This window comes from Osmerus eperlanus, chromosome 24 (assembly GCF_963692335.1).
Source record: "Osmerus eperlanus chromosome 24, fOsmEpe2.1, whole genome shotgun sequence".
NCBI lineage: Eukaryota > Metazoa > Chordata > Actinopteri > Osmeriformes > Osmeridae > Osmerus > Osmerus eperlanus.
This window is the reverse complement of record NC_085041.1, coordinates 1,563,012-1,588,828: the sequence shown is the minus strand read 5'-3', so window position 1 is coordinate 1,588,828 and position 25,817 is coordinate 1,563,012. Positions and strand designations below refer to the sequence as shown.

Here is a 25,817-nt window from a genome sequence, read left to right as displayed (position 1 = left end):
TATTGGTGGACGCGGAGAATTTCCTCAGTGGAGACTGAAGGGCATTGGTTGTCTCGTCTGGGGGCGGAGTTTGGTGTTGCTACATCACCTTCCTAGCGTCGGTGATCGGGGCTGGAAAGTCCCTCTGAAAGGCTGTTCTTTGTGTGGCGACTGGCGAGAGCTGTTTTGTTTTTGCTTAACAGCTCTCGTGGGTTGTGATACGTTTTACAATGTGCGGGCATCAAAAAGACTGATTTAACATTGTGTAATTATACACTGGAAGATTGAGGAGAGTGTGCCATAGACGTAGCAAAGCGACACGGACAAGGGAAGGAGTTTGAAGAGATGGGAAATTGTCTGAAATCTCCTACCTCGGACGATATCTCATTGCTGCACGAATCTCAGTCGGACAGGGCTAGCTATGGTGATGGGACCGACCCTGATCATGAACCTCCTCCACCGTACCAGGTAGGTCAAAAGGTTTTTTCCAGTTAGTTAGCCTAGCTTGATAACTGGCTACTTATAGATAAACAAAACAAGCCATCTAGCTAGGCCATCATGCACAGCTTGCTGTATGTTTCAGTTAGCAGCGAACTAGACTAAAACGCTAGCTATTTGTCAGGTTCCACAGACAACTAGACTTACAACTTGGGTTTAACGTGGCGAAACTGGCCCCGATCAAATGTCATGCCCAGGGAAGCCACTACAGAAATTACCATTACGCTTTTATAGATTGACACGTAGTTTTTACAATGTATTTCAACCTTGTCTAAGAGGTTAGTTGATTAGATATGATTCCATTATTCCAATGTTGCAACATAGTCCTCCCGGCTTTGTTTACATACATTGAAAGCCACCAGTGGCCCATATATTTCCACACCAGTTCAACGAAACTTTAAACGTGTCACGACAAGTGTACGTGCTTCATCCATCCTGTGTTGGGAAACTAGCTTTTGTTTTGAGCCAGCTCTGGGCTTCATCACCATCGAGATGTGGCCTTCAGAATACATCACACTCTATTGAATCAAGTCAGTGTTGGCCCAAACTCAGACGTCGAAAGCACCAAGTCTTCCTGGTAGAACTAAGACTTGGAACACAGGTCCTATTCAAGCCATATCTAGGGATTTATTCTTGTTCCAATCTGTGCCCAAACCAAATGTAGTCATGTAATGGAATGTTGGATCCTTGTCAACAATGTCAACCTTGTGTGTGGAATATGGACATTGTTGACATATTTCATGTAGGTCCACAGTTTTACAGTAGGCAGGCCAAACAGTTTGTCTAACCCCTAAATTCACCAGAGGAGAGAACTTGTTCGTGAGTTCTTAGTTCAAACAGTTGCTAGATACAGCAAAGGCAGGAGGTCTCAAATCCCCTTGTTTGGTCGAGTTGGTTCGCAACCAGACTACTGAGGTCACATGCAGTCTAACCTTGCACTCCACTGCCTATGACTGATGGTGTTATGTAAATGGATGGCACAGTCTAGGTTAAGCCCTATCTGCAGATCTAAGATAAGAGTCTTTGGTGAAAGCAGGTGTTGAAGGTTTTGACTTTGCTACTCTCTCACAACTGGCTGGGAGCTCAAATGTCCTTATATATTGTTTCTTATATAATATTTGGTTTCTGTAGGAATCAGCCTGTAGGTATACCTACCAAACAGTTATCCACCAGCAGTAACTTAAACCTTCTACCTTCTGTAAGAAATGTTCTGTCGGTCAGGTCGTTGACCTTTTGTGGCACTTTAATCACAAACACAGAACCTCCAGACTACCAAGTCACCTCACAGATAACAGTGAAGTTATCAAGCGGATAACAGTGAAGTTATCAAGCGGATAACAGTGAAGTTATCAAGCAGATAACAGTGAAGTTATCAAGCGGATAACCAGATGACGTTGCATGCATTCCGCCCGGTCAGTGAAGGAGACAGCAATTTCTGTCAAGTCAGAGCTGCAGCCCACCTGAGAGTCCCACTGTCAGAAACACCTGGGAGAGAGGTTGAGGTTTTGTTGACATTATCCCCTTCCGTCCTCACTAGCTACGCACGATGTTTGGACTTTCAATGTTTACTGACCACACAGTGAGGAGACACACGTGTCTTTTCTGCTGTTTTTGTGTACTTATCCGAGTCCAGTTTTAGGTAAGTAGAGATTCCTGCAGTGGGAATCAGGTTTCCCAGCAGCAGCTGTGCGAGGCCAGCTGGGGTACGTTCTGTACGGTCCTGTCAGCTACATCAGATCAGGTGTTCAGGGGCCCGTGGCTGTTACCTGTACGCTGAAGGCCCAGGCTGCACTCGCCACTCCCTCCTGCTCAGCAGCTGAAGAGGGTTAAAGGGTTCATCTGTCTCCAGCCTGCACAGAGACAGGCCACACGAGCGCTCTTCAACATGACAGAGTTGAATCTCGCAACTCTGGAGCATGTGAAGTCTTGGGTTCGGGGCATGGTGGAGGGCAGTCAGATAGCTTCTTCTTTTCCCTTGAAATCGCATGTGACTCGCAAAGTGTGAATCAACAATATTAAGCAGGCTAGGGAATAAGAGTCTGGTGCTGCCATTTTGTTTTGAAGGGTGGCTGATAGGCTTAATGGGAGGAAAGTGTGTATGTGTGTTCTCTCTGCAGCACCTCCTCATCACATTGCGAGCAAAGGAAAGAGTTGCTATTTTACTGTAATCAGCTCTGCTGGTATTAGAGAGGAAGGGGAGGTGTGTGTGCACCACGCAAGTGTTAATTTGGAAAGCAGCTGGTGAAAATGCTGACTCACACCAGTGTGACTGGGTATGAGGAGATGGGCACAGTGTTTCAGTGTGTGTGTGCTGCTGTGAGTGGAGGTGTGTGAGAGTGTGTGAGAGTGTGTCCGTGGGAGACTCCACGGAAACACTCTCACACACACACACACACACACACTCTCACACACATACCCACACACACACACACACACCACACACACTCCAGCGTGTGTCATGGCATCCCTCACTGACGACTGGAATGGCGCTGGTGTGTGAGATTCATAGCTGTTGTTTACCATACAGCCACAGCCTCTGGTCTAGTATCTCTCGGCTAGTCTGGCCTGGCTCAGCTTGGCTCTTTCATGGCAGGTCCAGATGACCAGGGACTGTTTATTGATTACATTCAGTCTGGCACAAAGACCATTATCCTGCTGTCAGCTTGCTTAATGGCCTGACCTCATTGGGTGCTGAATACACCTTGCAGACATGAAAAGCCTGTGTGTGTGTGGCTGGCCTGTAGGAAGAGAATGATCTAAGACTCCCAGCTCTGGACTAGAGAGAATGCAGTAAATCTCTCACCAGAGGTGTCTGCCAACTGAGGGGGAACAATAGGGACAAGATCACACACACACACACACACACAAACCACACCACACACTTGTCAACACACTTACAGACAGCTTGGTGTTGTCAGCAGTTTGTTTTAAACCAGCCCAGCAAGATCATTTGCGAACAGAGGAGAAGTTGGTTTGCTCTCCAGACCCGGGGAGGACAGAGGGGTAAACAAGGGAGGGAGGACTGAAATGAGAGAGAGGCAGAGAGAGAGAGGCAGAGAAAGGCAGAGAACTCAAGCTGCTGGAGGATGATGTCCAGAGGCTAACTTCACATATCGTTTAGATGGTTCTCACCACGTTACCACGGTGACGACAGGAGGCACCTGTCGAGTGGTCTCCCCCCCCCCCCCCGCCTCATCCCCGGGACGTCTGACTAAACCTCAGATAGGCCTGTCTGCTCCAGATACAGATTACTCTAATCCTAGTCCTCGACTACCAAATGACTCATGGATCCTGGTTGATAAGGCGTGTAGCTTCTAGACTGTGTGAGTCGGGGCTGCTTCCTTAACTATGCTGTTGCGACACAGCGGATTGGTCCAGTGGATTACACAGCACTAGTTTGGTAACCCTGGGAACAACAGACCTTTGTCCAATCAAGCCAGGCCGTGTCGGGGCTAGACTAAAACTCCATGTACGTTTTCCTACTGTTGCAGTTTTCCCTTACAATTTCAACTCCAAGGCCCAGTTTCCCAGACATGGATTAAGCCTCGTCCTAAAGTAAGAGAAACATTTAATGAAGATCTCCATTGGAAAAAGTTTAGTCTAGGACTAGGCTTAATCCATGTCTAGGAAACTGGACCCATGTGGTGGGCATTTTAGCTTCTGAGATCTAGGCTACCACCCCACCCTGACACAGCACCCCTCCAAGACAGGAGGCTACCACCCTGACACAGCACCCCTCCAAGACAGGAGCAGTCCATGCCACCTCTCCGTGTTTACGCCGACTGGCAGACAGGCCGACTGGCAGACAGGCCGACTGGCAGACAGGCCGACTGGCAGACAGGCCGACTGGCAGACAGGCAGACAGGCCGACTGGCAGACAGGCCGACTGGCAGACAGGCCGACTGGCAGACAGGCCGACTGGCAGACAGGCCGACTGGCAGACAGGCCGACTGGCAGACAGGCCGACTGGCAGACAGGCCGACTGGCAGACAGGCCGACTGGCAGACAGGCCGACTGGCAGACAGGCCGACTGGCAGACAGGCCGACTGGCAGACAGACTGACCCAGCAAGCTGACCCCCACACACTGACAGACACGCAGACAGACAGCTAGTGTTTGGAGGCGAAGGCTTCAGTGTCGGGACAGACCGAATACTGCCCTGTCATGCTGCTGAGGGTGTTCCCCAGCGCTGCACTGAGACCTGCCAACTCACCAGCCTCCCCGGGAACAAAAGCCCTGCTATTTTTGGGACGGGTAACATGATGGGCGCCAGTCTGCCATGCCAGACCACATCTACCTGCCTCTCTTACCTCTGGTGTCTGCCTCTCTCTCTCTGAGGCAGGCCGTTGGCTGCCCTGTCACAGAAACCACCAGGGGAAAGCTGCAGAGGTGCCCCCTGCAGGAGAGAGGTGTGTTGGTGGCCTAGTTTGGTGGTGTTTTGGATGTTTACGTCCAATCAGGAACAGGAGGGGGAGGGTTCTCCAATCCCTCTGGCAACCATGACCATACTAACACTGCCTGTTCGGGGTCTGCAGCTGTGTGTGTGTTGGGGCCTGGTATTTCAGGTTGTCAGCTGCTCTTTTTCATCCCCATCTGGTGTGTGTTTGTGTGTGTGTTTGAACTCAGCCTGCCAGACACTCTTGGTCTGCCTGAGTTCTTGGCTGCTGGCCGCCTGGTTGGCACAGGAGACAGGGGTGCACAGTGGGCCCGCTCCCTCCCTCTCTCTCTCTTTCTATCCCTCACTTTCAGTCTCTCTTTCACTCTTTCCCTCGCTTCTCTCCATCTCAGCACCATTAAAGCACTCACTCCTTTTGGTGATGTGTGTTGAGGGGGCAGTCACGTTCCTGTCCTCTTGGTCCCTCACAGGAGAGTTCTGAACCTCCACAAACCAGGTGTGTGTGTGTGTGTGTGTGTGTCAAGACAAAGAGAGTGCTGACTACTGCACAGCATCCTCTGAACACGACCTCTCCTGTCAAACACAGCTGTTGAGACACACACACGGCATCATTTGGAGGCTGTTATTGTCGCCGTGTCTATTTTGGACAGGCCTGTCTGAAAATACTGTAAAATGCTGACTCCTGTGTTTCAGGAAGCCAACCAGCAACGGTCACTTACACAGCCAACAGCTTGTCAGCCAACAAGTCACATGGTCAGCCAGCACCTAGTCAGTCAGCCAGTCAGGTCAATCAGCAAGTCAGCTATCCAAATAGCCAGCTAGAGCCTACATAAGAATTCGACAGACTTGTCTGTCTGTCTACTCTGGGCTGGGATACATGTATGCAGAAGTAATACAGGGCTCAATAGATTCTTTGTGTTCATCCCACTGTCTCATTTACAACAGTCTGCATTCAGAACACGTCTCTTTTCTCTCTGAAGTTCTGTCAATTTCAGTTTCCTGCTTTTCACTCCGTCTTGTGTTTCCTGCCGGTCTGTTTCGAGGAAGAACTCTGGACTGTGCACACACTGCCCCCTGGTGGAGGGCTATCACTCATCTCATGAGTCACATGGAGAGTGAAACAGGTTTCCTACTGTACTCTCAGTCTCACAAGCGTTCTGATAATGACTGAGACGCCCGAATAATATCACAACATTCTCCGTCAGCTTTGTGACTGTCAGATCCTAGCGAGGACCGTGGAGCCACAGCTCAGCACCATGACGGAAGGCTTCCGTCATGAGAAGCAGATGATGATGGATCTCTTGGCCTCAGTGGTGTTTGGGCTCTCTCCCCCCCCCCCCCCCCCCTCCTGTCAGCTGGGAGTTATGAAAGCACACCTGGTCTAAGGGCTTACCACACAGCTGACTACACTAATCTTTCCTCTGGTTCAATTCCTTTTGCCCCTTCTCCCCTGGGCTAGAGGTGCACACTTCACCAGAACTGTTCTAGTGTAAATGGACAGAACTAGGTTTAAAAAAAAATGCTTGAACACAAAAATGGGTAAGATAAAGATAAAAAAGGATGGTAAACAACTGCTCGAATCTAGCCTGTACACCTTCTGCTGACGGAATAAGTGTGAACTGTGCAGGTCTCTAACTGTGTGTGTGTCAGGAATATTTATCTATCAAGCATTGCACAATCAGTCGGTGAACAAGTCAAGAAAGCTTTATTGCTTGCGGCCGCAAGGAGACAGAAACATGCTACCAAGTTTGTCTGCTAGCATGTTGTGCTAGCTACCTATTTAAACAGACCCGCTCTTGACAGTCATTGGTTAAAACAATGCATGCTAATGTTCCATGGCTCTTGTGTGTCCCTCCCTTCCAGGAGCAGGGTCACGTCCCTGTGTATCACCCCACGCCCAGTCAGGCCCGCTTGGCCACCCAGCTGACGGAGGAGGAGCAGGTGCGCATCGCCCAGCGCATCGGCCTCATCCAGCACCTCCCCCGCGGCGTGTACGACCCAGGACGCCACGTCACCGAGAAGAAGATCAGAGAGTGAGTAAGAACGGCCACGCCTGCGCTACACCTGCGCTACACCTGCACCAGGCTGCACAACACCTGCACCTGAAAAAAAATAAAGTTTTGAAAGGTTGAAAACATTTTAGAAAAAAAGTTTCGAAAGGTAGATAAAATGTTTTCAAAAAATATGTAGCTTTTTATTTTTTTACCAAAAGCTTTTCGAAAAAAAAACGTTTCAAAAGATTCAAAACATATTTTACCAAAAACGTTTGCATCATTGATGAGGACTCTACTGTACTATACTCGACTGTACTCTGTTGTGCTATACTGTACTGCACTCTATTGTGCTCTGCTTTAAACAAATGTTTAAGGCTTCTCCTCTGTCCTCAGGTGTGTGATCTGTATGATGGACTTTGTGTACGGGGACCCCATCCGGTTCTTGCCCTGCATGCACATCTACCACATGGACTGTATAGACGACTGGCTGATGCGCTCCTTCACCTGCCCCTCCTGCATGGAGCCCGTGGATGCCGCTCTGCTGTCCTCCTACGAAACCAACTGAACACACACACACACACACACACACACACACACACACCAGATGCTGTGACGCTCTGGTCCAACTGATACACAAACATACACACACTCAAACTGCACACCTCCCCCCCCCCCCCCTCCTCCTACCTACAACCAAACCTTTAAATGCTAGAGGCCCTGTGAGACCAAACTATCTGTTTTAGGTCACTGGGTCCCCCATCCCCCATGGAGGGAGTCAGATGGCTGAGCGGTGAGGGAGTCGGGCTAGTAATCTGAAGGTTACCAGCCGTGCCAAATGACGTTGTGTCCTTGGGCAAGGCACTTCACCCTACTTGCTTCGGGGGGAATGTCCCTGTACTTACTGTAAGTCGCTCTGGATAAGAGCGTCTGCTAAATGACTAAATGTAAATGTAGATCCCTCATCCACCTCTTCATCCACAACTTCCTCTCCTTCACTGGACTGGGGAGAAGGTATTCACAGGACAGACTGGCTAGTTGACCAGGTGTGTGCTGACTTGTTGGCTGACTAGTAGAGCTGCAGAATTCTGGGGATTTTTTTTGGGGGGGGGGGGCAAGTCAAGGAACTGATTTAACAGCTGCTGGTCTGGACATCACCAACTAGCTACTGGTTGGTTGGCTGACTGGTTGGCTGGTCTGGAGAACTCGGGTTCAGAGAGGTATTCCTGGCAGGGTGGACAAACGGACTCAGGGAGCATAGCTCCACCCTCCCCTCCAGGTATCCCTGTTGCCTTGTCCAGAGAGCGGGGGGGAGAGAGGAGACATTTTGTGTCCTGGAAGACCCGACTGGTCCATGGAAGAAAGTCACCAGCCAGAGGGACTTTGTGGGTGTTTAGATATCCGCTACGGAGACTGTTCCGCTACGGAGACTGTTCTACAAACAGCACATCCACTATAAAGACTGATAAATGTGTGTATAGTAGTCAAGAGACATTTGATTTGCGTGTGTGTTGTGTGTGTGTGTGTGCGCTCTCGCACTCAGCTAACCATCAAGGGCTCAGTTGATACCACTTCCTTCTCTGCAACCACACAGGAGCCATCTAGTGGTGAGGCACAGTACTGCGCTGCACAGGGGACTTCTGGATCTGATCCCAGCTTCAAGTCATGTTGGGTTTAAGCATACAGTGCAGATGATAGTGTCGAAATTATCATTCCACCCGCACCACATACATACACGTCATGCACACATCACACTGGTATTGCAATGACAGTTGATTTCAGGAACATCTTGAAATATTGTCTTACGTGCAACCGTGTAATCAAACGTCACTATAAGCACAAGAAATACAAACGTTCAAGAAGAAGATGGCTCCCAAGTATTTGTGTTATAAAGAAAGAAGCGAGTCGCGCTCCTTCTTCACCGTACGGAAGGTGTCTCGTGCTGAGGACTAACCCTCACTGACATTTAAAGAGGTTTAAAACATGCCTTGAGTGTTTTTGTGTGTGTGTTTGTTGGGGGGGGGGGGGGGGGCGCTGTAAATCATTCAGATTTTGCACAGTATAGATGTATCGTTAGTTTTGTAATATTTTATTTTCCAGTCATTATGGAGTTTTGTTGCCTTAGCACGGACGTCCTCGTTATGTAAACTAACTGGTGTTCTAAATCGAATGCACCCACTAGCTTTCCACCTGGGCCCACCACCACAAGGTGTTCACTTCGTTCACTGTTCTCTAGTAGGATGTATTTTTTATTACCGTAAAGCTTTCTACCGTAAAGCTTTCTTTAACCGTAAAGTAAAAAAACGAAATGGGATGATCATTCACCTGTTTGTCTTGCATTCTAATTTAGGTAACTAAGAAAATAGTAAAGACAATTGAAATAATTAAAACGTTTATGAACTCCACCAGAAGCAATTTATAATATATCGGCGTAATAAACAAGTCCACACGTGTGATTCACAGCAATGTAAATGCGTATTCCTTAGCATTCATAGACCCCCCCCCCTCCCCCCATTAAGGACTACAACAAGTGCAGATGCCCACGGGCCTGTGCGGCGCGGGCGCGTTTTGTCTTTGCATGTGCGAGGTTGTTTGTTTATGTGTGTGCCTGTGAGTACTTTCTTTGTTCTTTGTAAGTATACATATAATATACTGGCAATTAATAAATGAAACTATGCTATGGAAGTCTGTGTCGTTTGTTTCGTGGAATCAAAGAACAGATTTCGAAACTCCTGATTTAGATCAAGAGTTTGACTCGTGATTCATTTTTCATGAGTATAGCGTCATCGCACAGTCATAGGGCATAAGGTGAGCATGCAGAAACCCTTATCAGAAACGTTAGGAGGAATCGTTTTTTTAAACAAGACGGTGAACGAGACATTGTCATCTTTTACCCATGGCCCTGTCTCTCGAGCCCCTACGGAGTTGCACCAGTGGGGTTGCGTGCGAATTGGGACACAGGGCAAAATACATTTCTCTGAGGAAATAATAGGACTTAATTTTATTTATTTTTGGGACCAAGGCCTATAGGTCAGATTTTCTCTCCACACCTGTAGGCCTATAATAGCTACCTGAGTGGGACTTTATAGCGAGAGAAATATACATGATTTCAATAGGTGAATGAACATTAGATTTTGGCACAACTGGTCTTTGGATAATGAATAATAGAACATGTCCTATTATAAGTACAAAATACACCTGGCTGCTGTATTGCATATTCATCATTAATGTATTTATTCACAACGAGTGCATATAGACAATACGGTCATCAATAGCCTGAATTCAAAAAGCGTCAGTTAGTATGAAATGTTTGTGTGTACGCTATTTGTAAAGGTCAAGCATGCTAGTAGCTACACCACTGATGAACGCAGTTAGAAATATACGTTACTACCTTTGGTAAAAATGTGAACAGAAAAAAATGCATTACGCAACTCGTTAATAAATGTTTCTCGTGTAGAAAGTGCATCTCCACATCGGTGCAGTATAAAAGAAAACGAACAGCTGTCAGGTATGGCAAATAAATAGAGCTCGAGTATACGCGTATATAGGAGTGTGTGCCAAATTGTTCAAATGTCTTAAAATGATGTTAACATGTTCATCGTGTGGCCTATCAAATGTCATTCCAACATTTGAGATAATTGTAGTCAAGCAAGATGAGGCCTTCATTCAGGCCTTAATAATTTAAAAAGGAAGTGTAAACTACCCCGTCTCTGATTCAATTTTAGAGGCTAGTATAAAGTGTGTATTAATAAATCTACCATATTGAGGTAGGCCTATATATTATCTGTTCAGGCTTTACATTCATTTGCTATTCCTCCCTTTTCTCGTCTGCTGCTCTGTGAGCGTTGGCTCAAAATTATAGGCTACATTTACGCTATTTTTATATTCACTGGGATAATCAATATAAGAGCAAACGAATAAAAACGTTTAAAGTCCTAGGTCCATGTACTCCTTTATGTACTGTGCCGTGAAATCTCTGTGGTTCATGGCGGCCAAGTCATAGGCTGAATGGCCTTGGAGGTTGCGCCGAGAGACGTCCGTCGTGCGCTCAATAAGATGCTTCACAGCATCCAAATGGCCTTCTCGAGCGGCCAGGTGTAACGGCAGGTTACCGTCGTGATCAAGCAGGTTGACGTCTGCGCCATAGTCAGTCAGAATTCTCAGTGTGTCCGCGTGACCTTCCCTCGCGGCGTCGTGTGTGACTGTGAGACCCTTTATAGTGTCTCGCGCGTTGGGATCTGCGCTGGCCTTTAGCAGCGCCTCTGCGATGCCGGGGTTTCCAAGCTTCGTCACCTGTGGCAGAGAGGAGATGATCATAAATGCTACTCATAAATCTATAATGTGCAATTATTCTGCGTAAACAGAACGTTTTTCATAAGTCAAATCGAGGTTCCAGTGAGAAAGTCCGCCAGTTTTGTTTGGTCATATTTTGGTGTTCAGGTATATCCTCGGATGTTAACTGTAGGCTGTATGATCTTTGATATGCACTTCACTGATGTGACGAAAGGCAATACAACTCCAAATCTATTTCATTTGAGTCGTGACATTTTATAACTACAACTATTCCTACAGGGATATTACATGCAACATACAAATACAATGAAATTGACTATTCGTTATGGTGAGCATGCTGTTAAATTTGAATTTTTATTATTGCAGTTTAAATTGGCTTCTGGTTGATCCTGTTATGACACTGAAAAAAGTGTATCTTGTGTCTAGTATATCTAGTCTGAGATATTCCTGTCGAATACAATTTTACTTTGCGTTTTAGGCCTACTCCTTTCGTTAATAGGCAATACAAGTTCAGTTTCTAAATAATGGTAACTAATAGCCTAACTATTCCATGGATGACCATATTCAAGACTTTAACTTTATCTGTCAAAGGGAACATGACCAAAAATGTCTGTGTCTGCTCACCTGCAATGCTGTCCTGCCGAAAGCATTCACTGCATTAGCATTTGCTCCGTTTTGTAATAAGAACACCACAACTGCGAGTTCTCCTCTAGCAGATGCGCTGCTGAGCCGGTCCGCGGTGTCAGCCATCCTCGGTCTAAACAAAACAATAGAGATAACGTTGATAAACGTATGGATGCTTCAGTTTGATGTTCAGCCAGTCTTGTGATACTATTGGCACAGCGCGAATGTCTCAACCGAAGAACTGACGTCTCATCTTAAGAACTCAGAGTTGGGGTCCGCCTCTTTAAGAGCCCCCATCACAGTCTTTTTTCGATTGTAGTATAATAATAACCGTCATAAAATATTCTATTTGCGTGGATAACTTTTGTTTGGTTCAAGGCCTCCTTAGCATTGTTTATTGAGCTCGCTCGTGTCTCAAAACTCCGCGCTTTTCTTGACATCACACTGGTTTTTGAAACAGCCTACAGTAGACGAGAGAGAGAGAGGAGAGGGGAGGGACAATGCCTGGTCTAGTGAAGCAACGAAACTGCAAGGATTAACGATGATAACACTACAGCTAATATATTAGCCTGTTATTTACTACAGTACATAAATACATCATGTTTTAAAAGGTAGTCATTTGATGTTGTCTGCATCTGAAGTCGCTTATGTTTTTCTTCAGGCTGTGTAGAAGACCAACGGTTTTGGATCATTGACTTTTCGCAGCCCATTCGGTCGATTGAGCTGTATTTAGTTTGAAGATGTAGCAAAGTGTTGCATCTCTAACTTGTTGGTAGTTATGCGCTGTGCATCGTCTTCACATATGAAATAGTAAGATACACTACACCTGTAATTTGTCAGTCCCCATGACAGCCCACAGAATCCGCTTCTGCTTTACTCAAGGCTAGATAATTGGATTCCTCTGGATTCATCCATCTGCAGGCCTAACTGGGCTAAATTAATAGGCTACATTTACTTGGGCTTTATGTGTAATCTGTCTGTTTAGACATCTTACATTATTTCACACAGAAAATGCAGCTTCCTTGGGTTTTAAGAAGCCAATAGCCCGTAACTGTTTAGAGTTAAGGTCTTATTCTTGGATGCATGTGTATAAACATATAGCCGAGTTGTTAACCTAACCCTGTGTTAACTGACATGGCCTACTTTGTAAACGTTGTTAGAAGTTAGAATTAAGCTAAATCAGATCAAGAGAAGGTTCCGTTCGGAGCATGAGTATTCACAGCTGCAATTGGTCCAATGAGCTGTTAACAGACTCAACTCTTTACGACTACCGTAAAGCAATGGGATAACTGTACACTGTTGATAGAAATAAGTGGAGATTGAAGACAATTGTAGCAAATTTTACTACGGTCAAAAAACAGGGTACAAAGTGCGGCATTTGCGATTTTCTAAGCCGCAACACTTTGTCACTTCTGGTGTAAAGTGTTTTTGTAAACGTAAAGAGAACCTATGCTATAGCTTGTCACCATTCTGACGGTGAGGCGAGAAAGCAAGCGTTAGAAGAAGAATAGCGTTGGTTTAGCCAGTCATTGCCATGGCCTCCGATAGCGACAGCAACATGGACAGAGAAATGATTCTGGCTGACTTTCAGGTTGGTTTTTACTTCGATTTGGTTTCACTAGCTGATGTTGTTCAGTCATACTGAATTTCATTAGTAATGTTAATGTCAACAGCGGCGTCTCACCAGCTGACACAATAAACAGTTGGCATTAGTTCGCAAGTTTGCTAAACTCACTAGCCATCGGTACATGTTGCACCCTCGTTTTGTCTCGCGCTTGATATAGACTGTCACACTGCGGGGTCAGTTCAGGACGGAAAATGTCATTTTAATTGAACTATACATCTTGAAAGGTCAGTGCCCCGTACAAGGAAGACAGGTTTAGCTACTCAATCGAGTGGGACCTGAACGATAATTGTTAAATTAAATACTTATTGTCCTTAATAATTGCCATTTACTTTGAGTTTAAGAAGTAACCCGGTATACCGGCGGGCGTCCCGGGCACCTTTAACTGGATGGTCAAGACTGTTTTGCACACTGTGCGGCTAACTAGATAGTTAGCTAGAATGAATTTGTATTTTGGTGTAAGGGATTATCAGACCAAGACACGCTGCATTCTTGTTGATGCGAAGGCTCATTCATATACACTTCTTTTAGTTGTCCCTCAATCTTAGCGCTGCTTAAAATGCATATGTTGTGTTGCAGAATGTAGAATTGGGTAGGACTAGTAGAGCTAGTCTAAGTCGTTGACAAGCTTGCTAGCACTAGCTTGCTCGTAGCTTTATCAGCTAAACTGGACTTTTCTTGTACATGTAATTAACGAACAAATGGCTAGGTAGTTAGCAACCGAATTGAGATCATTAAAGTATGGTTCAGAAGATTCGTATTGTTAAACTGAGTATGTAAACGCACCATGATTGTGCTCTATTGATATAGCTTGTTCATGAACACAGCTAACCAAAATAAGGATAGGCTAGCTAGCTAGCACAGTCGGGCACAATACAGCTAGCACTAGCTAGCTAGGTAGCTTATTAGCTTGCTATCAACATCACTCAAGCAAGGCATTGATGCAGTTGAATAACAAGGCCAAACAACAAAGAACAACAATGATGTGTCACCATGCTAGTAAATTAAAACAAGTTTTCAGGTTGTCTGGTATGATTGTAGCTATAATTACCCACTTAAAATCAAACACGAATCTGATAGCTGGGTGTTAGGTTGATATAAATAAATGAGAAATCAGTCTTTAGGCTAGATGGTAATCTGATGTTATAGTAATCTTGTAAATCAGTGCAGTAAATGTTACCAATTTACAACAGAATACAATTGAGTTTTGAAGTGGTTTTGTATTCATGTTTTGCAATACAATAGCAGGGTATTTTTAATCATTTTACCATGAATGTTGTGTAGACATAAATGCAAATAGTTTGGAAAGACAATTGACTCCTGTATGTAACCACATAATCTGCTTTAATTCGAATATTTAAAAATGTCTTCAACACCCTCTCTGCCCTTTGATGTGTTCTGTTTGTGTCACCATTGACCCTGTTCTGTTTTCTCTCTGTGTTTGTCCTCCCCAGGCTTGCACTGGAATCGACAACATTGCTGAGGCAATAACCCTTCTAGAGCTCAACAACTGGGACTTGGTGGTAAGTCTAGTTTAGTCAGTCACCTCTTTGGCTTTGGACAAGAAGGGAGTCAGGTGGCTGAGCGGTTAGGAAATCGGGCTTTTACTCAAAAGGTTGCCGGTTCGATTCCGACTGTGCAAAATGACGTTGTGTCCTTGGGCAAGGCACTTCACCCTACTTACCTCGGGGGGAATGTCCCTGTACTTACTGTAAATCACTCTGGATAAAAGCGTCTGCTAAATGTGAAATTGAAATTGAAATGTAAGTCGTCACACATTCATTCACTGATGGTCAAGTCTGCATTTTGCTGCAGGGGTCACTCTGCTTCTCTCTGTCCATTGGACCTTAGCAAAAAAAGGTGTTCATATAACCTATGAATTATCATACCAGTGTGGATACAGTCAAAGCTTATGAATATTCATCCAAAACTAAAGGAATTACTTTGTAGAATTAGTGAAATGAAGGACCACACAATCCCTGTGCAGCTTCTGTAACGGTGGAACAGATAACATTAAATTTACATTACATTTAGTAATTTAGCAGACGCTCTTATCCAGAGCGATTTACAGTAAGTACAGGGACATTCCCCCCGAGGCAAGTAGGGTGAAGTGCCTTGCCCAAGGACACAACGTCATTTTGCATGGCCGGGAATCGAACTGGCAACCTTCAGATTACTAGCCCGATTCCCTAACCGCTCAGCTATCTGACTCCTTAACGGGGTTCCCAATCTGTCAGCAGGGCTCCCTTTGTGAGTCCCTCAGTCTGTTAGGGTGAGACAACACCCTGTGGTGTTACTGCGCCTCTTGGATGGGCGTGTAAAGAATGTGTCCGATTAGTTTAGATTTGAGAAAGATTTATAAGAATTCTGTCATTTTTTTCCTTAAGGTGAGTGTTTTTTTTTTTTAGGTTATTTTTTCTTCTTTTTTTTCTACTCTTCCACCACACCACAGAAACCTTTTATCTTGGAAGGAGGTGTTGCTATTTTTAGCACAGTGCCGTTCAGGAGGGCTGGCAGCCTCTCAAAGCAGGCCTGCAGAAGCCTAAGCAGCGGTTAGCCGGTGAACCTGTAAATGTGATGACTTGCAGTTCCTCCGCTGGTGCCGCCGGCCTCCAGGGCTGAGCGAGGCTGACAAAAGAGCCTTGTGTGTGGGGAGAAGGCAGGACCAGACAGGGCCCACATACGTCAAGTGTCTCAGAGCGAAATCTGAAAAACGACATCTCGGATAGTTAAGCCGGTGCCACACAGGGACTTTTTGAAAATGCTTCTTTGGTTTAACATGTAGGCCTTTAAATGTTGTTACGCGCATGTTTTGCACTATCCACCATGGAGTCAACTTGCTTCATGTATTTCAGGTTTTGTGGAATTGACACCATTTTGTAGTTCCTCCAGGGGAGAAAACAAATGGAAATACAAGAAATACAACTACAGCTTGGCCAGCTACCCACTATTAGCTGTTGCTATTTTTAGCAAACTACCCGTAAATCACACCCATATTTATTTATCAAAACACGAAAATGCTGGACCTCATCTTTTATCGTGGTGTTTTTCCTACAACAGGGGAGGCAGTGTGTGTGTGTGTGTGTGTATAATGCTTTAAAAGCCCAGCTGGATATTTCCCCATGTTCCAGAGCAGTCCACTTGACACGCTCCCCAACAAAAGAGCACAGGAAGCCATCTGACTGCCGGCATTGTCTTTCCTCTGGCCCTCTCTGTTCGTCGCACCTCGGCACCATGAATCTGTGACAGTCAGTCTATGTTACTGCCACTGTTGGCTGCAGTGACGTAAACATGTTCATCCCAGTAGCCTCACCCATGGTGCTTGGTGGGGGGTTGGGGCCCCACCTAAATGTAGAGTCAGAATATTTATAAACATGGTCTTTTGCCTGACAACCATAATGTTTAATGTAGCTGGCCCAGTACAACTGGCCACAGCTTGCCCCAGCCACCCCCACCCCCAGTTGAAATGGTCTAGAACCACCACTGGTACTAGTGGGGAGTCAGGTGGCTGAGCGGTGAGGGAATCGGGCTAGTAATCCGAAGGTTGCCAGTTCGATTCCCGGTCATGCCAACTGACGTTGTGTCCTTGGGCAAGGCACTTCACCCTACTTGCCTCGGGGAATGTCCCTGTACTTACTGTAAGTCGCTCTGGATAAGAGCGTCTGCTAAATGACTAAATGTAAATGTAGTGACAACACTGTTAAACCTGTGTAGAAATGCAGGAATATTCCCGGTCAACAGTGCATTGGTTGATACAATCAATCTATCTCTGTCACAGACAGACTGCCTGGCATCGATGCCCACACAGCATCTCATGGCATCCCGAACATCCCATCTGGCCTCTGGCCCAGGCTGTCCAGCTCCTAGTTTGAATCATGTCATGTCGGGGCGGCTGTGGCTCAGGGGGTAGAGAGGGTTGTCTGTTAATCGCAAGGTTGGCGGTTCGATCCCCGACTCCTCCCAGGCCATGTGCCGAAGTATCCTTGAGCAAGACTCTGAACCCCAAGTTGCTCCCGATGGGCAGGCCGGCGCCTTGCATGGTAGCTCGCTGCCGTCGGTATGTGTGATTGAGAGTATGAATGGGTGAATGAGAGGCAAACATTGTAAAGCGCTTTGAGTACCGCTAAGGTAGAAAAGCGCTATATAAATGCAGTCCATTTACCATGTCAATGTATGTCAATCCTTCCTGTCTCCTTCCTGTCTCCTTCCTGTCTCCTTCCTTGTGGGGTGATTGCAGATCTAACATAAATGAACGAGCATAAGTTGTCACTGCTCCTCCTGAGGATTTACCAATCGAGTCGCTGTCAGATTAGGGATTGGGATGGAAGGAAGCCTGCAAGAATGCATTCTTTTCCATCAAATTGCATCTCCTTCCAGTTCAAACAGAACCACGGTCTCTTTGTCCCTAGTCGATTTTGATCCGTTTCATCACACTAGACTGGGTGTGAATAAATGGATGAACAGTAAAATGTTTATGTCTTTTATTGTCACCGTCATCATCAACCTTTGTCTCCTCATCATGTTTGTCTCTCTGTTCCAGGCTGCCATCAACAGTGCGATTCCCCAGGAGAACGGCATCTTGCAAAGGTACGCCCAGGACCCAGCTCCAGGGGGTCCCCTTTAGGCCCCCAAAACCTTCCCAGTTCAGGACAGGATCCCCCCTCGTTTTGATCCCCCCCCCCCCCCCCTTTTATGTGTGTACTAGAAGGGTCTAGGGTTGTATCTTTCAACACACAGCCCAACGTGTATAGAACCTAGTGAATACAACTGATGTTTCGATGTGGGGGGGAAAAAAAGAAAGAAAAAGAATAGTTAGTGTAAAGACTGACTATAGCGTATGTGCCAAGATGCAGCGCTAAAAACAGTTACTAAATAAGCCTCTGTATCTGGGCATTGTGCTGTCGTCCTTCTCTCAACGGCCAGTGGGCACTCATGAATACGCAGAACCCAGGGGGACAAACGCCTGTTCTGTTTGAACGGTTTTTTATTTGGTGAGTGTGTGAGGACCTCGGGTATGAGAACATGTTAGGTTGTTCTTAAGGCCCACAGAGCTGTGAATGGAGCCTGGAAGGGGCATTCGCTGCCAGGCAGGCCGTTGAGTGTCTGGCACAAGATGCCAGGCTCCAGGCAGGCTGCCCTGTAGGGTGTCACTGCCCAGTAAACAACCCTAAGAGGTGCCCGCAGGATCAGCCAGCGGAAGGCTGGGGGCCTGTTTGTTTTTTCCTTCCTTCCTTCAGTCCTTCCTTCCCTATTACATTAATTTTTTATATATCGTTCACTGATAAACTTGTAGTCCTGCCCCCCCCCCCCCCCCCCCTCCTGTTGAGGCAGATCTAGACCTCCTGTGTCCAGGCAGGTTTTCAGGGGTAATGATTGTGTTTGAACCAGGATGTAGGAATCTTTACCTCATCCATAGGCCCAGGCCTCTGGTCGCTCTGCCTTCCTGCGACCAGTTAATAAGGAGGAATACTGCCACCTAGATGTATGCTATCAGAACTGCAGCTGGGTTTGAATTTCTAACCGTCTCGATGGTCTGTTTGTTGTACGGATGTGCCAAGTGTGGGTTTTTAGCTGTTGGAATAAGTCACATTCCTATCTTGTCGAAGCCACTTTGAGGATTGGTTTGGTTGTACTCTACGTTTCACTTTTAATAAACCTTGGAGGAAGTAACCTTTCTCTGTGTGTTCAGGATTTCACTAGTTATTAATTAATTCAAATAGTTATTTTTGTGCTTTTGTAGAAGCGTTTCCAAGTTTTTACATTAACCCTTGTGCTGCCTTCGGGTCACATGACCCAAAGGTTCATAACGAACCATTGTTGTGTTTACCCAATTTTACCCAATACAAAAACAAATAAAAATAATTTTCTTTTAACCTTTGCAATGTGGGGGGTCTGAGACAGCCCAATGGTTAAAAGAAAATGCTTCACTTTGTTACAAGGGTTAAACAATCTTTTATCTCTGGCTGTCAGATGCCCCTGCTCTTTCGAAAAATTGAAAGAGAACATGTTTTTGTTTTTTGTTTTCCTCACCCAGTCAGACAATGCAAGTTTATTTTAGCCTCTGGACTGTTAATTCTGACTCTTGACCTGTTGTGACTGACTTCTTGTCCCCTCTGGCCTGCTCTCTTTCTCTCTCTCTGTCTCTCTCTCTGTCTCTCTGTCTCTCTCTCTCTGTCTCTCTCTCTGTCTCTCTCTCTGTCTCTCTCTCTCTGTCTCTCTCTCTGTCTCTCTCTCTCTCTGTCTCCCTCGTCTCCAGTGAGGCCAATCTCTTCAGCCCCCTCAACCAATCAGAAGCAGCCGAGCCGGCGTCCGCTGCTGCGGCGGGTCCTGCTCCTCCCCCCTCCTCCTCGTCTTCCTCCTCCTCCCCCGCGTCCTCCTCAGCCTTCTGCCCCACCCTCCCGTCCCGACACATCGTGGAGCGACAGCCCCGCATGCTCAGCTTCAGGGTGGAGTACCGACAGCGTACCGTGGAGGTGGTGCTGGAGGAGGCCAGCACCGTCGGTGAGGAGGGGGGGAGGAAGGGAGGAGGAAGGGAGGGGGAGAGGGAGGGAGGTTCTGCCCCGCGACAGAAATGTCTGTACGCTTAAGTCACTGTGAATACTGATGGATGGGACGTGATTGTGTTTATTTATGTTCAATGAGAAAGCACACTGATACTAGACTGTCACTTCTGTTGTGTGAACACAGGCGTTTTGCAAAGTGGCGACTTAACTCTTGTGGGTTATTGCCGCCTGCTGGAGAAATGCTAAACTGCAGGTATACTGAGATTTCTGCCCTTCTCTCCCCTCATCTCCCCTCCTCTTCCTCCTCTCCCCTCCTCTTCCTCCTCCCCTCCTCTCCTCTTCCTCCTCCCCTCCTCTCCTCTTCCTCCTCCCCTCCTCTCCCCTCCTCTTCCTCTTCCCCCTCCCCTCCCCTCCTCTTCCCTCTCCCCTCCTCTCCTCTTCCTCCTCCCCTCCCCTCCTCCTCCCCTCCCCTCCCCTCCCCTCCTCTTCCTTCTCCCCTCCCCTCCTCTTCCTCCTCCCCTCCTCTTCCTCCTCCCCTCCTCCCCTCCCCTCCTCCCCTCCCCTCCTCCCCTCCTCTTCCTCTTCCTCCTCCCCTCCCCTCCTCTTCCTCCTCCCCTCCTCTCCCCTCCTCTTCCCCCTCCCCTCCCCTCCCCTCCCCTCCAGGTGAAATCAAACAGATCCTGGAGACAGAGCTGGGGGTTCCAGTATCTAAGATGCAGCTGAAAGGATGGAAGAGTGGAGACGTGTCTGACAGCGTGAGTAGCAGAGGAACGTCTGCAGAAACACCCGTGTCCCCGAGACCCTGGTGTCCCTGAGACCCTGGTGTCCCCGAGACCCTGGTGTCCCTGAGACCCTGGTGTCCCTGAGACCCTGGTGTCCCCGAGACCCTGGTGTCCCCGAGACCCTGGTGTCCCCGAGACCCTGGTGTCCCTGAGACCCTGGTGTCCCTGAGACCCTGGTGTCCCTGAGACCCTGGTGTCCCCGAGACCCTGGTGTCCCTGAGACCCTGGTGTCCCTGAGACCCTGGTGTCACTGAGACCCTGGTGTCACTGAGACCCTGGTGTCCCCGAGACCCTGGTGTCACTGAGACCCTGGTGTCCCCGAGACCCTGGTGTCCCCGAGACCCTGGTGTCCCCGAGACCCTGGTGTCCCCGAGACCCTGGTGTCCCCGAGACCCTGGTGTCCCTGAGACCCTGGTGTCACTGAGACCCTGGTGTCCCCGAGACCCTGGTGTCCCCGAGACCCTGGTGTCCCTGAGACCCTGGTGTCCCTGAGACCCTGGTGTCCCCGAGACCCTGGTGTCCCCGAGACCCTGGTGTCCCCGAGACCCTGGTGTCCCTGAGACCCTGGTGTCCCCGAGACCCTGGTGTCCCCGAGACCCTGGTGTCACTGAGACCCTGGTGTCCCCGAGACCCTGGTGTCCCCGAGACCCTGGTGTCCCTGAGACCCTGGTGTCACTGAGACCCTGGTGTCACTGAGACCCTGGTGTCCCCGAGACCCTGGTGTCCCCGAGACCCTGGTGTCCCTGAGACCCTGGTGTCCCTGAGACCCTGGTGTCCCTGAGACCCTGGTGTCACTGAGACCCTGGTGTCCCCGAGACCCTGGTGTCACTGAGACCCTGGTGTCCCCGAGACCCTGGTGTCCCCGAGACCCTGGTGTCCCCGAGACCCTGGTGTCCCTGAGACCCTGGTGTCCCCGAGACCCTGGTGTCCCCGAGACCCTGGTGTCCCCGAGACCCTGGTGTCCCTGAGACCCTGGTGTCACTGAGACCCTGGTGTCACTGAGACCCTGGTGTCCCTGAGACCCTGGTGTCCCTGAGACCCTGGTGTCCCCGAGACCCTGGTGTCCCCGAGACCCTGGTGTCCCTGAGACCCTGGTGTCCCCGAGACCCTGGTGTCACTGAGACCCTGGTGTCACTGAGACCCTGGTGTCACTGAGACCCTGGTGTCCCCGAGACCCTGGTGTCCCCGAGACCCTGGTGTCCCCGAGACCCTGGTGTCACTGAGACCCTGGTGTCACTGAGACCCTGGTGTCACTGAGACCCTGGTGTCCCTGAGACCCTGGTGTCCCCGAGACCCTGGTGTCACTGAGACCCGGCCATTAGAACAGATCTCTCAGGACAAGCTTTCATGACCAAAGGAATTACAGTCAGTTCTATCCATTCAGTGTTACTCACATACGCTCTGTGTCTCTGTCTCTCTCTCTCTCCAGACGGCACTGAGAAGTTTACACCTGCCCAAGAACAACAGCCTGTATGTCCTGACCCCTGACATCGCCCCTACTGCCAGCACCAGCCAAAACAGGTAGCCTCCCTGTCTCCTTCAGCTGCCCTCCTACTCTGGGTTTCTCTGTGTCTGTCTGCCTCTCTCTCTCGCTCTCGCTCTCTCTCTCTCTCGCTCTTCCCCTCTCGCTCTCTCTCGCTCTTCCCCTCTCTCTCTCGCTCTCTCTCGCTCTGCCCCTCTCTCTCTGCCCCTCTCTCTCTCTGCCCCTCTCTCTCTCTGCCCCTCTCTCTCTCTGCCCCTCTCTCTCTCTGCCCCTCTCGCTCTCTGCCCCTCTCGCTCTCTGCCCCTCTCGCTCTCTCGCCCTCTCGCTCCCCCTCTCTCTCTTGCTCTCGCTTTCTCCTTCCCGCCCCTCCTCTCTCTACTGGTTCCTTTTCCGCCTCCTCCCTTCGCTGTCTGCCTTTGTTCATCTCAGTGACCAGCCACGGCCACCAGGTGGTGCTCTACATCCACACATGACTCCTGTCCCTCCTCCCCCAGGACTGACAACCACCTGCTTTTAAGACCCGACTATAACAACCAACTGTAATTTAGATTTGAATATTTACAGAGGTACTTGATCTCCCCCCCCCCCCAATGCATAGACAATTCCTGTCATTTATTTTGACATTTTCAAAGGAAAACGCTACTGAACAGCATGGTGTGTTGTGTCAACAGTCATTTCCGTGTCTGGTTATTGTTGCTGAAGATTATTTGCTCCGTATCATCCAGAGGTTGCGTGTATGAGATCCACTTTTCATTTGTTTCCGCGCTCCAATATGCCGCAGTCTTCTAGAGACGAAGGCTGACTGTTGAGGGAGATTGAGAATGGACGGGGATCGTGCCGAGAGAGAGATCCATTAAGCCTTGTCTCCGCGTCCAGAGGTCACACTGCCTGTGTCTGTGGCGCCAAGCAGACCATCTCAAGTTAGCGATCCATCTTGAAATGAAGCTGAAGCTGTAATCTGTGTGTTCGCCCGTGTGGCTGTGTGTGTGTGTGCTTTAGGAGGTGTGTGTGCATCAATTATCTGTGTTGATTGGAGAAGCTGTCTGGCCCAGGGGGCCCCTAGTCATTTCATCAGATCAGGACCCCCTCCACAACCCCCCCCCCCCCCCCCCACCACCACCACCTCCACTAGCAGACAGAGATTCATCAAGACTAGTATTCCACCCTCCCAGTCCTACGCTAGATGTTCCTAAGAAGAAGAAGAAAGAGTTTCTAGAACCCAGGCAGCACCCAGTAAGGGATCTTTAACTGTGTTGGCAGCTAATGGCCTATTTCTCTCCCTCCGCTCCTCTCCTCTCCCTCCCCCCCTCACCCCTCACCCTCCCAACATCTCTCCACTGTGTTACTTAGCAGCACTTTGCCACTTCTCCAGATGTCATAGCTAGATATCATTCTAGGTGTCAGAAGCTCATTATTCTGTGTAAACTATTTTGGTGGGTTAGCGGTAGGGGGGCTAATTGTGTGTGTGTGTGTGTTAAAGGAGTGTTTTTAGTATGTTTGTGAGGAAAAAAACTTGTCTGTGACCCTGTTGTCATCACGATGGCTGTGAGACGGGGTGGGGGTGGGGGGGGGGGGGCAGATCGCGTTGCCGTGGGGAACAACTCCAGCCCCTCTCTCTGCAAAGGGGAGCAGACAAGCTGTTAGCCTGCAATGAACACACAACACACCCTGAAAACATAGACCCCGGCCTCATTGGACTCCTTCAAACATGAACCCTCGCTATCCACAGAGCTAACGTCCTCACAGCAGCTCCTCTGTCCGGAGCCTGTCTGTCTTGGGGGGTCAGGTGGCTGAGTGGTTAGGGAGTCGGGCTATTAATCAGAAGGTTGTTGGTTCGATTCCGGGCCGTGCAAAAATGACGTTGTGTCCTTGGGCAAGGCACTTCACCCTACTTGCCTCGGGGGGAATGTCCCTGTACTTACTGTAAATCGCTCTGGATAAGAGCGTCTGCTAAATGACTAAATGTAAATGTCTTGTGAGACCACTTGGGGGGAGGAGTCAGGAAGGTGTGTTTAGTCTGCAGGCCTGTAGTGACACTGACTCCCACACTACTCTGCAGCTTTCAACTTTTTTCCGAACAAAAATCTTACAAATAAACGCCACTGTAGGCAATTATTTTAAAGCGGATCTCAGGTGGCCCACCTAAACCAGACAGATTAATTAAATAGCCAATCCATCTTCCGGTTGCTTCCTCTGTTTGATTTAATAAAAAAATCTGGAAGGGCTTTGGAGATTTGATGCACAAGCTCTCGTTGGTTCTCTCCCCCTTTCTCCCTCTCCCAGGTAGTTAGAGGAAGATCCAGTCCTAAGCATGGTTTGCTGTAGCACTGTCGGTGTGTTGACTGTCTTCCTGCAGTAGTGTCGAGGAGGACCTAATCTCTTGCATAAATAATGAAGGCTGATGAATATTTTAATGGCACTCGTTCGTTCTCTGTCTGTTTTTTCCCTCCTGCCTCTGCTTCCCTCCAGGAAGTGTGTTTATCGAAGGTTATTTTCATTTGAACTCCCCAATTTTTTTTTTTTAAATACAAACGAGTCATTAGACGTTTCTCCTTTTATCTTCTTTTTTTTTTTTTTTTTTTTTTGAATCTCCAAGCATGCTCGTTTATCACCCCCTCCCCTTCTCCTCCTCCCCTGTCCTCCTCCCCCTCTCCTCCTCCTCCTCCCCCTCTCTCCTCCTCCTCCCCCTCTCCTCCCTCCCTACCTGTTAACCCCGTTGGACGCTGCAGCCTTAGAAGCAGGAAGTAACTATTGGCAGTTATAATGCCGATTAGGGCTCCTCTCTGACAAAATGGCCGACCATAACAAGACAGAACCTGGGGAGTGAAAATGCACCTGTTCTGTGCTGGTGTAAACTAAGGAGGTAAGACAAGCTGCAGGTCAGGACGGAGGGCTGGGGCTCTTAAGGGAAAGACAGGCAGCCTACCTGGGTTCTTCACAGACGTAGGGAAGTGTGTGTACCTGTGTGTTGTGTACCTGGGTGTTGTGTGCCGTTTTTATAGGCCTGTGTGTGTGTGTGTGTGATTCTGTGTGTTTCCTTGCATGGGTGTGTATGCAGTGTGCATAGGGTAGTCTGTGTGTGTGTGTGACTGTTTTAATAAGATCTGAGTCTGTTCTGTGTCTAGGGACCCCAGCGAGGCAGTGGGCTTACCTCAGAATGAAACCAATCTGTCAAGACACACACACACACACACACAAACACACTCTCTTCTCCTGCAAAACGCTCCATTTTCTCTGTCTGAAAAGTTAAGTGACATTTTACCCGGAGCCCCTCTGGCTGTGCCCTGGCTCCTGAGGGGGCAGGCCTGACCGGGTGTCCCTGACGAGGGCAAACTCTCCCACACCCTCACCTCATCCTGGAGCCCTTCTGCTGGCTGTCTGCTGGCTGGCTGTATTGCTGCTGGCTAGCTGGTTGACTGGCTGTATTGCTGCCTGGCTGTCTGTCTGACTGACTGAATGGCTTGTGTGGGCTGTTTGGCTGACAAGAGTAGAAGTGTTTTGTATTAGGTGTTGGCAGGTAATAGATTTAGCCATGTATAGTCATCCATGTAGGTGTTCAATGAAAAGTAATCTATTGTTTTAAGTGTGTGGACTTGAACTGTACCGTTTGAATGAAGCCAGTTATAATTATCAGTTAATAACGTC

At 48.2% G+C, this 25,817-nt stretch overlaps 3 protein-coding genes and 1 long non-coding RNA gene across 4 annotated transcripts in view; 2 read left to right on the top strand and 2 right to left on the bottom strand.

Moving 5' to 3' along the window:
• The window catches only part of LOC134011319 (uncharacterized), a 177,369-nt gene that overhangs the window by 68,749 nt on the left and 82,803 nt on the right, over window positions 1-25,817 (bottom strand). The window lies entirely within an intron of this gene.
• On the top strand, window positions 104-9,548 carry rnf11b (ring finger protein 11b). The gene is made up of 3 exons (XM_062450181.1): window positions 104-447; window positions 6,736-6,905; window positions 7,260-9,548. The coding sequence occupies exons 1-3, from the start codon at window positions 325-327 to the stop codon at window positions 7,429-7,431; spliced, it is 465 nt and encodes a 154-aa protein (XP_062306165.1). The 5' UTR covers window positions 104-324; the 3' UTR covers window positions 7,432-9,548.
• Window positions 10,063-12,198, bottom strand: cdkn2c (cyclin-dependent kinase inhibitor 2C (p18, inhibits CDK4)). Its single transcript, XM_062450180.1, has 2 exons — window positions 11,781-12,198; window positions 10,063-11,156 (listed from the first exon to the last, which is right to left on the bottom strand). Exons 1-2 carry the CDS (start codon window positions 11,904-11,906, stop codon window positions 10,791-10,793), a joined length of 492 nt encoding a protein of 163 aa, XP_062306164.1. The 5' UTR covers window positions 11,907-12,198; the 3' UTR covers window positions 10,063-10,790.
• faf1 (Fas (TNFRSF6) associated factor 1) overlaps window positions 13,052-25,817 on the top strand; it is a 56,579-nt gene continuing 43,813 nt past the window's right edge. Inside the window, exons 1-6 of the mRNA XM_062450902.1 lie at window positions 13,052-13,371; window positions 14,859-14,927; window positions 17,945-17,991; window positions 19,661-19,905; window positions 20,571-20,662; window positions 22,119-22,210. Coding sequence (XP_062306886.1) covers window positions 13,315-13,371; window positions 14,859-14,927; window positions 17,945-17,991; window positions 19,661-19,905; window positions 20,571-20,662; window positions 22,119-22,210 — 602 coding nt within the window. The 5' untranslated portion in view covers window positions 13,052-13,314. The remainder of the gene's footprint in view (window positions 13,372-14,858; window positions 14,928-17,944; window positions 17,992-19,660; window positions 19,906-20,570; window positions 20,663-22,118; window positions 22,211-25,817) is intronic.

Excerpts from the sequence above, each read along its gene's own strand:
- rnf11b (XM_062450181.1), top strand. The coding sequence starts at position 325 with ATGGGAAATTGTCTGAAATCTCCTACCTCGGACGATATCTCATTGCTG. Across the intron at positions 448-6,735 it reads AACCTCCTCCACCGTACCAG|GAGCAGGGTCACGTCCCTGT; the intron begins GTAGGTCAAAAG and ends CCTCCCTTCCAG. Across the intron at positions 6,906-7,259 it reads ACCGAGAAGAAGATCAGAGA|GTGTGTGATCTGTATGATGG; the intron begins GTGAGTAAGAAC and ends CTCTGTCCTCAG.
- cdkn2c (XM_062450180.1), bottom strand. The coding sequence starts at position 11,906 with ATGGCTGACACCGCGGACCGGCTCAGCAGCGCATCTGCTAGAGGAGAA. Across the intron at positions 11,157-11,780 it reads TCGGCAGGACAGCATTGCAG|GTGACGAAGCTTGGAAACCC; the intron begins GTGAGCAGACAC and ends TCTCTGCCACAG.